General features: G+C 38.3%; 2 protein-coding genes across 11 annotated transcripts in view; one reads left to right on the top strand and one right to left on the bottom strand.

Annotated features, from left to right (window-relative positions):
* The window catches only part of rfc5 (replication factor C (activator 1) 5), a 73,419-nt gene extending 63,736 nt beyond the window's left edge, over positions 1 to 9,683 (top strand). For all 7 annotated transcript variants that reach the window (XM_069933138.1, XM_069933139.1, XM_069933140.1 and 4 more), the window contains 3 exons: positions 2,278 to 2,332; positions 4,957 to 5,086; positions 9,319 to 9,683. In XM_069933138.1, coding sequence (XP_069789239.1) covers positions 2,278 to 2,332; positions 4,957 to 5,053 — 152 coding nt within the window. In that variant the 3' untranslated portion in view covers positions 5,054 to 5,086; positions 9,319 to 9,683. The remainder of the gene's footprint in view (positions 1 to 2,277; positions 2,333 to 4,956; positions 5,087 to 9,318) is intronic.
* The window catches only part of wsb2 (WD repeat and SOCS box containing 2), a 53,386-nt gene that overhangs the window by 7,562 nt on the left and 32,837 nt on the right, over positions 1 to 12,987 (bottom strand). For 2 of the 4 annotated variants that reach the window (XM_069933148.1, XM_069933146.1), the window contains 3 exons: positions 12,367 to 12,483; positions 11,953 to 12,060; positions 8,981 to 10,911 (listed from right to left, as the gene is read on the bottom strand). In XM_069933148.1, the coding sequence (XP_069789249.1) occupies positions 10,749 to 10,911; positions 11,953 to 12,060; positions 12,367 to 12,483 (388 nt within the window). In that variant the 3' untranslated portion in view covers positions 8,981 to 10,748. Of the gene's footprint in view, positions 1 to 8,980; positions 10,912 to 11,952; positions 12,061 to 12,366; positions 12,484 to 12,987 lie in introns of those variants that run through there. The other 2 variants (XM_069933149.1, XM_069933147.1) reach the window with 2 other exon arrangements.

Raw genomic sequence — 12,987 nt, forward strand, 5'->3', positions numbered from 1 at the left:
AGTATACTTGATAGCTTTGTTACAGTTGTGTGCAGTCAAACACTTAGCAGAGGCCAAGTCCTATAACCAACACCATCTGCTGGGTGATGTGGGGTGTTTTCAAGGTTTTGTCTCCCTGGAGACCATTACTATTTCCATAACAACTAAATGTTCTCTTGTAGGAGGAGCCACGAGGTGGCTTTTAGAGTAGGATTAACAAATTATTCAATGCACCTCTAATATTTTGATATTACTTCAGTAGATTTTGATTTTCATCAAGCTAGAGCTTATACCATGTCAGTTTACTGAAGTAGCAGCTTGTTCCTGGAATTAACTACATTTTGCCTCACACTATTGTGTTCGATGATGATGGTTGATTAAAAAGTTTCTAAATCTGAATTCTTTGAAACATTTAATTGTAATGTAATAATTTCTTTCCCTTATGCATTTCTATTTTACCAAATTTAAAATACTTATTTTCTAATAGAAAAATTAATAATGGCATGTTTCGGTCATGAGTGTGACTTCTCTCTTGCCTCTGTTTTGTCACCATTGCTTTATGCCTTCTTCCAAAATCAGTGACTTTGTTGTCAGATTCTTTGCTCTCAGTAGGTGTTTTTACACCACAGGTGAGTGGTGACCCTACTTTATACCAGAGGAATTCCCAGGAATTCAGGAACTCCTGGGCCTTTCACACCATGGTCCAAATTCCTGGGAATTTACCCTCCCTCAGCAATTTAGGGGGAGTCCCACCCCCAAATAACGACTCGTTACGCACTCACAGGAGTAAGAGTAAGTTCTCTTCCGCCCTCCACCATCATCCATCGATTGCCCGTCCATCCATCAGTCTCTCTCGCCCTTTTGGTCGCTCACTCACCAATCTGCTCATCCCATTGGCTGGCCATCCATTGCACGTCCACCCGCTCCCTCCCTACTCCCCCAGGAGTCCATCAGTCATTCATTCGCTCTCTCTCTCCCCCCTACCACCGTCGGTCAGTCGTCCCTTCACACACAACCCCACCCCCCCCGACTTCGGAGCCACGAGTTGAATGGCCGACGTTTCCCCTAACCTCTGGGAAATACAGAGCAGCTGCATGAGGAATAATGGTTAACAAGGACAGCCATTCATTGTGCTGCTGTCGTGACATGCTGAAGTGGCCCACTATTTCAGGAGGTAGGAATCTTAATTTTAATCACAAACCTGATGCAGTACACAAGCACTGACGTCACAGGCTTCCCCTGCGCAGCCATTTGGCTCTTCACACTGCATGGAGAGGGTGGTCCTGGGAAATTTCCTGGAGCCATGGCCCTACCTAGCCAAGGACCCGTTTAAAAAATTCCCAGGCCGACCATTTCATACCACAGTTCACGGGAAGGTTCCCGGGAAAATTTCCTAAGAATCTTCATTTTGCACTACATTGTGAAAAGGCCTAGTCTTGTGTCCTTCCAGGGATAATAGTCAGACCTTCCATTTACCCTGACATTTCTTTTTGGAAACTTGGTACTTTTAGCAAGCATTTGATAGCTTTCCTAATTTTTTTTAAATTTAAATTTTTCACATTTTGTTTAGAGCCGATCTCAGCCATTTAAACCCGTACTGCCCAATTACACCCAAATTGATCTACAACCCCGTACGTTTTGGATGTTTGGCAATTGGAAAATTAATAAATGTGGCAGCCTGCTCTATTTTCATATATATAAATTATGTATTTCTCTCTGTAATAAAGGTTATAAACTTAGGGATACATCTTGTAATGACTTTAGGCTACACAAAATTATCAACCATTTTGAAAACAAAAGCTGCAGATGGTGGAAACCGTCGGGGTTATCACCACCTTCAAAGTGAAACATGAAGCAGTTATTTTTTTTCTATCTCCCTTGTTTTAAGTAGAAACTTAATTCATGGGATGGGGAAGTCAATCATTTCTTGCCTGTGGAGATCATTTCAGAGAGCAGTTGTGGATCTTGTTGCTTAAATCAGGCAAGGAAAGCAGATTTGCTTATTAGAAGTTTTCAGTTTGACTTACGTAACTTTTTCTACATGGGTCCAATGGTGTCACAGTCACAATTTACAAGTCTAATTTTTAATTGCAAACTCCATTTAAGATTTCCTGCTGCTGTGATGGGATTTGTTCATTTTTGTATCATTTTGATAATTGACACTTTTGGTATTGATCAATCTCATACATCTTCCAATGGGACTTGCTCCTTCAGCTATTCTTCATGTTAATCATTCAGCTCTTTTTTTAGAATCACTTAATTGTATGATTACAAGATTACGATACTCTTATTTTTCAGTTGATTTACCACCTTCAATTCGCATTCATTTATTGATCAAGATGGCAGATATTGAGTAAGTGGCTTTTAATTTTCTGAAACAAATAATGTTGAGGAATGGCATGCAAACTTTTTGAATGTATTGATGTAAGATGAGAGGGGAAGGAAGAAGGCCATTCAGCCCAAAGCAACTTATCACCCCCAGCTCAGAAGTGCTTGTTTTTTTATTTCTCACTTTTGAATGCAACAATTGAATCTTCTAACCACAGTAATATGTTCCAGATTCTAAGCATTTACTGCTTTTTAAAGAAGAATTTATTTGTGATCATTGAGCTTCACAATCTGAAATGGGGGAGTCAAAGCCAACAGTTGAGTATTTTGAATGAAAATTTCAGAACTTACATTCAGAATGTTATTCAGTAGTGTCCATAAAATTAGTTTCCTATTTTGAAAGTTTATGATTAGATTGTAAAATCTTAATCTATTTTCTTTCATCTTCACACAACGGAAACTTTTTTTAATTTTAATTTTATTTTTATTTTTCACTCTATGAACCATATTGACCAAAATACACATAAACATTTCCCTCTTGAATATACATTTACTTCCCTCCCTCCTCCCCACCCACTCAACATTCAACATATACGATACATTAAACCCATTAAACAATGATCACAGAGAAACTTCAGAGAACTGTGTTGTTAGCTACTTTTGCAGGAGTAACAACATATGAAACAAACCACTCTGCTAATCTAATTATTTAAATCTCTCTGCTGGAAAATCTATTTGAATTTAAATGGACATCATAAAAATAAATAGTGGAGTAGACTAAAGACAGAGGATGTTTGCTGTTTTAAAGACGGTACTTCTGAATTTTAAAATTAACAATCAAATTTTAAATGAATTAACCCAGTGGAATGGGTTAGTTTAAAGATTCTGAAAGGATTTAACAGAAGAGATTGTCCCCCCTTGATAATCTCTTATCTGAGGAAACAGCCTCAAAGGAAATTGCCTACTTAGGACTGAGATAAGAGAAGCATGTTAGAGGGTTAACTCATTGAGCAGACACTATTTCAATCTTTGATAAATTATAGAAATTACAGGATCAGTTTCAATGTTTTTTTAAAACTTTATTTTGTTTTCATATTTGTAGTATTTAATCATTGCACACATCCATCATATTGTACAGATTGATCCTAAGTACAAAAAATTATACCCCCTCCCTTAATAAACCCTCCCATATTGTACAAATTGATCCTAAGTACAAAAAATTATACCCCCTCCCTTACCCCTAAAGCAAAATCAACAAACAGTGATACATATTTATATAGTAACATATTAAAGAAAGGAAAGAGGAAACTAAAAAGAACTACTGGATTGTACTAGGTTAGGCTAGGGGGCACCAAGGAGTTTATCAAACAATTAACAACTCATCTTTCAGAAGAGAAAATTAAACAATAGCTATCTTTTGCATATATGAGCTCCATATTTGTTCTTCAAATTCTAAGTATTTTTTTCTAATGGAATACACCTGAACACGAATCAGATTTCCAAGTAACTGCCATACACTTCCTTGCCCAGTCAGCTCCAATGTTATTTAATAATGGAGTAGGCTAGATGCTCTACTCCTGATTTCTGTTTCTTCTCATCAGATACATCTGGAAGTAGACAAAGCAAGCAGAGCTTTCCAATTAGACCTCTAAACTGGATTGAAGCTGATTAAAAAGAGCTCAATTTTTCTCCATTTGTACTTCATCCACCATCAACAGTACACAATCCCACATAGAATACGGCTGGTCCAATGGAAGAGTTTGTCAGATGACAGATACAAGGAAGAAATTGGGGAGATCACTGAGAACACAATAGCCCCTTTCACTCTTGCATCCCAGTAAATTGGCCGTTTAGCATCCCAAGACAGGAATGGGAGTTTGGGCTTTTACACTATACAATTCCTAACTGGGACACTGAACGCTTTCACATTTGCAAGAGTTTATCCCTGCTGTTTGGTCTGTTCTACCTTTAATAGGAAGTGCCTGCAATGCAATTGCCCACTTCACACTTGCCTGATCTCAACGCCAGTGTCTCCAGATGCCTGGGATTGGACTAGGGGTTGAGGCCGGCAATTCCCGGTGTGAGATTACGTCATTTGGCGCTGGTGTTGAGCAGATCTTGCCTTCACACTTGCCACTTTAAAGGCGATAGGCATTTGATTCCTGGGATCACTGGCAACTGTGAAAGGGGCTAAAGTGTCACAACTCATTTATTTTCAAATTTCAGGCTTTTGTGAAGTGTACATACTGGTTCATATTGGGAGGGGGGGGGAGTACATTCCTGCCCCCCCAACAATGATCCTGCAAGTTCATTTGTGGAATATATTGATAATTGCAAATAAATCCAAATGAAGCAAAGACATATGACAGAGCATGAAATGATCAAATCTGACTCTCACGTGGGAACATAATACATAGATGGATTTCTACATCTAATGCTAATAAAAAAGGCTTTCTTTTGTAAACTTCAGATTGTAGCATCAACCACTTCATACTATGAGAAGGTGAGTAACACGCCAAAGCAGTTGATGTGTATAGAATGTAATTCTGACAGTATTTGAAATTTTAAAATAACTACACTGTAGAAGAAATAAAACTCTTAAAAAGCTGTGATTCTGAACAACATTGACCTTTTCCTTTTCTTGCACAGGTACAGGCTGGCATCAGGAACCAGTGAGAAAATACAATTAAGCTCTCTTATTGCTGCATTTCAAGTTGCCCGTGACATGGTTGTAGCTGAAGCCTAGTGCTTTATATTTCAGTTGTGACAACTTTAAAAGGTGTTTAAAATGTTTTGATTTAGAAACTAGCTTTAATTGTTATTTTGTCCAGTGATTGATTCACTGAGATTCGATTCAGTTCTATATTTTGCACATACTTTCCTTCACTTACTCTGGATAACGGCTGGAAAGTGGGTATTGGTCCTGGTGAAATTCAAAACCCATACACAATTCAACATTATTCTTCTCTTGGACTTGGTTTTATTTAGATTTGGCTTTTTATGATCTGGTTTATAGCAGATATACTCTATCTTTTTAGCCTATATAATGCAAGATAATAACGTACAAAGTTATCAATCAAATTTTAAACTTTATACAAATCTTGCAGCTGAAGTGTGTTTGTAGTATTCTAGTTTCTTGAAGGCTTGCAGTGAGATCAAAATTTTTAGTAGCAATTTCTCTTGTGTGGTACTTCTAAATATTTTCTCCAGCTGGTGCCAATAAATGTGCTTTTCCTTAAGTTTCACCAGTAACAAGGTAGAATTTTTTTTTTTTTTTTTTTTTTTAATTTTTTTATTTTTCACACCATAAATCACATTAGCCATGATATACACTATTTCTTTTCACACATATACAGTGACTTTTTCTCCCCCCCCCCCCTTTCCTCCCAAACCACCCCCCCACCCCCCCCCCTCTCATCCATTTTAGGTATACAATCTAGGTTGCATTAAGCCAGTCAGACAATGTTGTCATTCAACAAAATTACACCAGAAATTCTACTGAGTCCATTCTTTTCTTTCCTTCTCCTTCCATCAACTTAGGTAATGTTTGTCCCCGGTAGGTTTTCGCTATTGTATTTAATGTAAGGCTCCTATACTTGTTCGAATATTTCAATGTTATTTCTTAACCAATATGTTATTTTTTCTAATGGAATACATTTATTCATTTAAATTTGGTAGTTTCTTCCTTTTAATTTGGTTATGTATTCCATTAATATTTAAAGACATATAGTTCAGCGTAGCCCTTTTATATTTTGTTTATCTTCTCTTTCCGTTTTTCCATCATTACCTTTCCTCCTTTTCCATTTCTGTTTTCTTATTTTCAACTCTTTATAAGACAACATTCCTACAACATCTAACATTTTCCTTATTCTCCTATTTCTATCTTATTTATCCCCAATCTCCCCTTCACCTCCTGAGTTGTCCTTTATCCCTTGTCGGACAACCACATCTCCCCTCTCCATTTGGATTTGCGAATCCACTCGCAAGCGTCAACTGATTTTGCAGTGACCGCTATTTCCCCCCACCCCGCCTCCCCCAGAAAAGATTTCACTTTTCATATGTCACAAAGGTCCCTCTTTTAATTCCCTCCTTATTCTCTCTATTCCATTACCTTCCCTTATTAATTCTTGTCTATACTATCCATATTTTCCTCTAAGTACAGATACATTCATGTATGCTCATTGTCTCTATTCACTCTTATACCTCTTTACCTGCATACATATCAATCGTGATCATTTTTACTCTCATTACCCGTCTTCATCCCTCAGTCTATTTTTGTCTTTACCCACATACATATCAGTCGTGATCATTTTAACTCTCATTACCCGTCTTCCTCCCTCAGTCTATTTTTGTAATTGTTCTGCAAATTTTCGTGCTTCTTCTGGATCCGCGAATAGTCTGTTTTGTTGTCCTGGAATAAATATTTTCAATACCGCTGGATGCTTTAGTATAAATTTATACCCTTTCTTCCATAAAATCGCCTTTGCTGTATTGAACTCTTTTCTCTTCTTTAGGAGTTCAAAACTTATATCTGGATAAATGAAGATTTTTTGCCCTTTATACTCCAGTGGTTTGTTGCCCTCTCTTACTTTTTCCATTGTCTTCTCCAGTACCTTTTCTCTTGTAGTATATCTTAGGAATTTTACTACAATAGATCTTGGTTTTTGTTGTGGTTGTGGTTTAGAGGCCAATACTCTATGTGCCCTTTCTATTTCCATTTCATGCTGTAGTTCTGGACATCCTAGGGTCTTAGGGATCCACTCTTTTATAAACTCCCTCATATTCTTGCCTTCTTCATCTTCCTTAAGGCCCACTATCTTTATGTTATTTCTTCTGTTATGGTTTTCCATTGTATCTATTTTTTGAGCTAGTAGTTCTTGTGTCTCTTTAGTTTTTTTATTAGATTTCTCCAATTTCTTTTTTAAGTCTTCTACCTCCATTTCTGCTGCTACTGCCCGCTCTTCCATCTTGTCCATTTTTTTTCCCATTTCTGTTAAGGTCATCTCCATTTTAATTATTTTCTCCTCTGTGTTGTTTATTCTTTTTCTTAAATCCTTAAATTCCTGTGTTTGCCATTCTTTAAATGATTCCATGTATCCTCTAATAAGAGCAAGTATATCCTTTACCTTGCCTCTCTTTTCTTCTTCTATTTCACCATACTCTTCCTCTTCTTCTTCCTCTGGGTTGACCATCTGTTGTTTCTTTGGTGCCCTTTCCTCCTCTTCTATCTTGTTTCTATTGTCTTCTGTGGTCTCTTCTTGCTGCAGGTGTTCTGCAGCTGTCGTTGCCGGCTGTGGAGATCGACTCCCCAGCTGGTCCCCCCTCCCGTCGGTGTGTTTTTTTTCATTCGCATCGCGCATGCGCGAAACTTCGCGCATGCGCGGTTGCGCACTTTTGTTCGGCTCTGCGAGCCATTTTTGTAGTCCATTATTTACCGACCTGAGGGAGCGGGTTTCTCTCTCCGCAGCGGGCCTCTTCGGACAGGTAAGGCCTTCACCTTTTCCCTCCTTTGTCTTCTCTTCCTCTCTTCTTACCGTTGCTTTCGACTTTTCTTTTTTTGTCGCCATCTTCTTTCCACCTTTATACTCACTTTTCTGTAACTTTTATTTCTGTGCCTTTGTGTTTTCTCTTGTTTTTCCCGACTTTTCTGGAGAGGGCTGGAGTTCACCGTCCGGCCACTACTCCATCGCGTGACTCCTCCTCCAGTAACAAGGTAGAATTGAAGTAAACTTAATACAGTACATTTCCAATGATCCTAATACCAGTTAAACCAAAATTCTCAGCTATCTGAAAAATATTTTCAGCAGGCAACACGATGTTGCAAGTTGAATTTTTTGTTTTCACTCAACTTGCTCGTGTGGGGCATCGTTAGCATCAGTTTGGTAACATCAGTGAGCAACTGGAGGAAGTCGGCAGGTCAGGCAGCCCATAGGGAGATTGTCCTCATTTTAGGCAATTTCTTCCTCCTCCACTGTACTTCATTCTCTGCTATCTCCAAAGTCAGCATCAAATCCAATTTGATGGGGTGGGGGGTGGGGTCACTGATTTTTTTTTCAGCAACTTCTGACTGGAGGATGGGTGGCAGCAGGAGTGGGGACCTCTGGTTCCTGGGCAGGATCGGCAATAGTGCTGGGGAGGTGTCGGGGATTGGAGCAGGGACCTCAGGCTCCCGGGCAGGTTCAGCGACATTGGTGGGGAGGTGTTGGGATCAGACCTTGAGCTCCTGGGCAGGTTCAGCGACAGCCGATACAAGTATTCTGCTGATGCTACAGGACTGCTTAAAGCCATTTCTCAGTTATCCAAAAGAATGCAGTTAACCGATACACGTGCAGTCTCGGGTGTTTTGAATAATTGGAAACTTAAAAATATTTACATTCTAAGATAACATGTTACAGTGCAGAACTAGATTGTTTGCATTCATGCTCTGCTCAAGACTCCTCCCATCTTTCCTTTAAGTTTGTCAGTATAATCCTGTACTCGTCACATTTAGAGGATGAATGGGAAAATCTTTGTACAGTCTGCCTCCATCATTCTATATGGCATCAAGAATTTGGATTGCTGTAAATTAAATTCTGGCACTGATAGTTAAAATTCGATACAAAGCGAACCTGCTAAATCACATACTGAATTAATTTGAGTGTCTACAATTCTTGTATTAAAAATAAAATCTTGATTCTTAATAAACCAAAGTGCAAGGTTTTATTTCTTTGACTTTCTACAGCAATCCTACTTGAGTTGTACAGTTAACAGGTACAAGTAGTTGTTTAAATGTCATATTATATCATGAACATCCCTCAAACTTCTAAATCTGACCCTGCTTCCATGCACACTTTATTTCACTAATTAAAATAACTTGCCAGGAACAGTGGAATTGGACAGAGAGAAAAAAACCTTTTCCAATAAATAAAACTAATGTGCGGTATATAGTCCTTAGCTTTTTTTCCATTGTTATGAAGAAATAAAGAGACCAAAAGTGGGAAAATTGGTGATGAAATTATTTTATGGTTACAGATGCAAGCCCTAATATTTTGTGAAGATGATTCTCGGCAGAGAGTGGAGTTTGAGATCACGTCAAAGAGGAGGAAACCGATTTTGCTCAAACAACTGCTTAGCCAGGAATGGCAAAAAGGGTCTTTAAAGTGCTGATGTGCTTTCAAAGCTGCATATTTTGTTTAAAAAAAAACTTTGTTTTAAATGGATTTGAACATCTCTTCAGTAAAGACCATTTGTATGTTGAATTCAGTGCAAAAAGGCTATAGCTGTGAGTGACTGTATCCCACAATGTGACAATTTAATTCTGTGTAACATTAAAAGTGCTGCACCTATAAAAGTACAAATTAAAAATGGGGCACAAACTCACCCACTTTAGTACAGTTGATTGCAAAACTCTGAAGACTTTTTCTTTTGCATTTGGTTTACATTTGTTACTTTCAGTTATACAGGATACCCAGGGATTAAAATCAGCAATGGAAGTGCAGAACTGGAAAACATTAGCACTGGGTGCATCATGTTGAAACGTCTTTGCTATAATAATTCAACAGTGGGAACTTTAATAGTCAATTAAACATCAAGTTCTAAACACAAATCCATCCTTCTCTACAGGGTTGCACATCCCACATTGTAAATGGAATTGTGTGCTGATTAAAGGTATCTTTTAACTTTGAAACTACTCCACCTGATTCCAAGGCAATGTACTGATCTTGAGAAATAGTAAAATTCATAGAAAATTAAAACAATTACCAGAAAAGAATTCAAATTAAATTGTTATGGTCAGCTGTTGTCAAGATTGTCATTACTACAAAACAAGTTGAAGATAAATTTAGGATTGTTTTTCATTATATCAATTCATTTAATGAATATCCATAAAAGTAATGAATAAAATGATTTATGTATTGTGGTATCTTTTCTAGCCAAATCAGATAACCTTATAATTTTGTGAAGGATCTTCAGACAGCCTGACCTGCCAGGGTGTTTCCATTGAGCCTAATTTGAAATCACGACTTCATCGGAAGGTCTCCATCAACATGGAGGCAAACGATTAGACCATTTCTGGAATTTGTTTATCTGTGCAAGTTTTCTAATTGAATAACAAATCACGTGTTCAGCTACAACACAAGTCTACAAATAGTAAGCATGTTTGATGGGTTGTGACTGGTTAAAATGGGTAGTTCTGAAAGTAGACAAAAATATCAAGGCACACTGTAATCTAGGGCAAAACAAAAATCAAGCTGCTGGAAGGATCGAGTTCAGCAACACCTCTGGAGGGAAAGGGTCTCTTCAACAGAGCTATATATATATTAAAAAAAAGTATTTTGATTACTTTTAATGGAGGATTTTAATAACATGTACATCCAAATTTTGCATTTAAATATATATAACGGATTGTCTGATAATAACAATTATAGTTTCCTTGCAAGTTGTTTTCATCGCACAGGTGTAAACTAGAATGACCTATAAACTAAAAACTCTTTCATCTTCTTTGGCACTTGCAAGAGCATAACCTGCTGGGTTGATGTCACATGGCGCAGAGCATTACGACAAACGTGTTGTAGAGTTGGCAGAACCCTAGATACAGTCCAGAATTTTACATGACCATCTCGTGTCCTGGAATTGTTGAAAGAAAGTGTGAGGGTCAAACTAGCTAAATATACTAAACAGCAATATTACTTAATATTTTCAGGTACAGGTCCTCCCCAACTTCCACCTATAACAATTTACAGTACAGAAACAGGCCATAACAACCCTTCTCGTCCACACCGATTTACCTGAAACACTAGTTCCACCTACCAACTCCGTTACCCATAACCTTCCACCCCCTCACATCCATGTACTCGTCTCGCCTCCTCTTAAATTACAGAACTGACCCTGCCGCAACTTCTACTTCTGGTAGGTCATTCCACGCAGCCACCACTCTCTGACTGAAGAAGCATCCCCTTATATTACTCCTAAAGTTTTGCCCCCTAACCCTTAACGTATGACTCCTTGTACCAATCTCCCCTACCTTCAGGGGAAAGAGCAGATTCACATCTACGACTGAATTATTTAAAAAAATATAAAATTTACACAGTTGATGTTGTATTTGACAAACTATAACAGGGATAGAGGGCATGTAAGAGCCAAAATGTGCATACTTGTTAGTCGGCTTCCCAGGGTCTATAGGGTGGGCATGGCCATCTTGATTCAAGTGTGCATGCATGAGAGTTAAGGGCTTGAATTCAATATCTTCAGGCCGCTTAACTCGGGAACATGCCAACAGAACTCCAACGCACGAACCCACCGTGCATGTGCCAACCAAAGACATGCACACCGGAATCAAGATAGCCACACCCAGCCTATGGACCCTGTGATGTCAACTAACAAGTACGCACACCCGGTAGTCCTGTTAATGGTTTGTCAAATACAAGATTTGATTAAAATGATTGCTTTAAGACTTGGGTACTCCACGTGCACAGGCAAAATTCTGACTTATGACCGACCCTTTGGTCGTAACTCTGGGACATTGATTTTCGACACAAATTCTATGACCATCAAATATATTACTATCTATTTGCTGGATGGTATGAAGTTACCCCAAATCAATGCTTCACAAATGAATAGATAAGATTTGGCTGCATCGTCAATCATGTATATTAAAACTATCCTTACCCTGTAGCCAATACACCACCATGTGGAGAGAATGTGCAGCACAACCCATTGGCCAGAGCGGCAACTGTTATTGGTCGTCGTGAGGCCAAGGACCAAATTCTCAACAACCTAAACAAAAATGGTTTTGTTACTAAATTATAACCTACAGATTATGACCAAGATTAGTCTGTTAACCAACCACACCAAAACCAAATGAGTGAATCTAAAAGAATAACTTAATACATTCCTCCAGTCTAAGGACAGATTACAAATTCACTTACATAATCTGAAGAGAATCAGTTAAATTTCCTGGGGAGGAAGGAGCATGTGACTTCCTGCACATTCAGCCAGAGGGTGGAACATGTGCAAAGGGGGTCTGCATGCTCCAATATGACAACTGCTATTTAAAATGCTCACATAAAAAGGGCATCTCACCCATCATCAGCCACTGAGATAAGACTTAGGCCCTCCTGGGAAAAGGAGACTGCTCTTACAAAACCAGTAGCAAATCTGTCATTGACATCCAGAGTAGCCGGAGCAGGGGAATAGTGTCTGTAAAATATAGCAATTTCACATGAACAGTTTAATCTGCCTCAGATTTCTTTTCAAAGAGCATGTTAACGGATGCATTGGTCTTTCAAAATTGTTTTTATGGAAAAATCTCAAAAACCATCTTTCTCCTTTTTTTTTGCAATGCCAAAAATGTGCTCGAATGTAACTACACAATCACATCCAAAATGCAACAGATGGAGAGCAACTATGAAATGGATACTCTGTCTCAAAGGATCTCACGATTGTGAATTCTGACGAGTTAGATGTTTTCTTGTGGCGGTTAAATTTTGTAATGCGCACGACATCTCGTTTTGTCAATTGTACAATCAAGTGGCATTTACTTAAAGGATGTCAAAAAGTTCCGTTTGACAACTAAACCATGAATTTCAGAGGTCATTTTGGAGTAACTGCTTTTAGCATTGCTGAACGTTTTGATAAATTTACTAGGCCAATTTTAGGTATCAGTATAGAAACCAAGGTGCAGTCATGGAGAATGGAAGAGGA

This window comes from Narcine bancroftii, chromosome 4 (genome assembly GCF_036971445.1).
Source record: "Narcine bancroftii isolate sNarBan1 chromosome 4, sNarBan1.hap1, whole genome shotgun sequence".
In the NCBI taxonomy this organism is placed as follows: Eukaryota; Metazoa; Chordata; class Chondrichthyes; order Torpediniformes; family Narcinidae; genus Narcine; species Narcine bancroftii.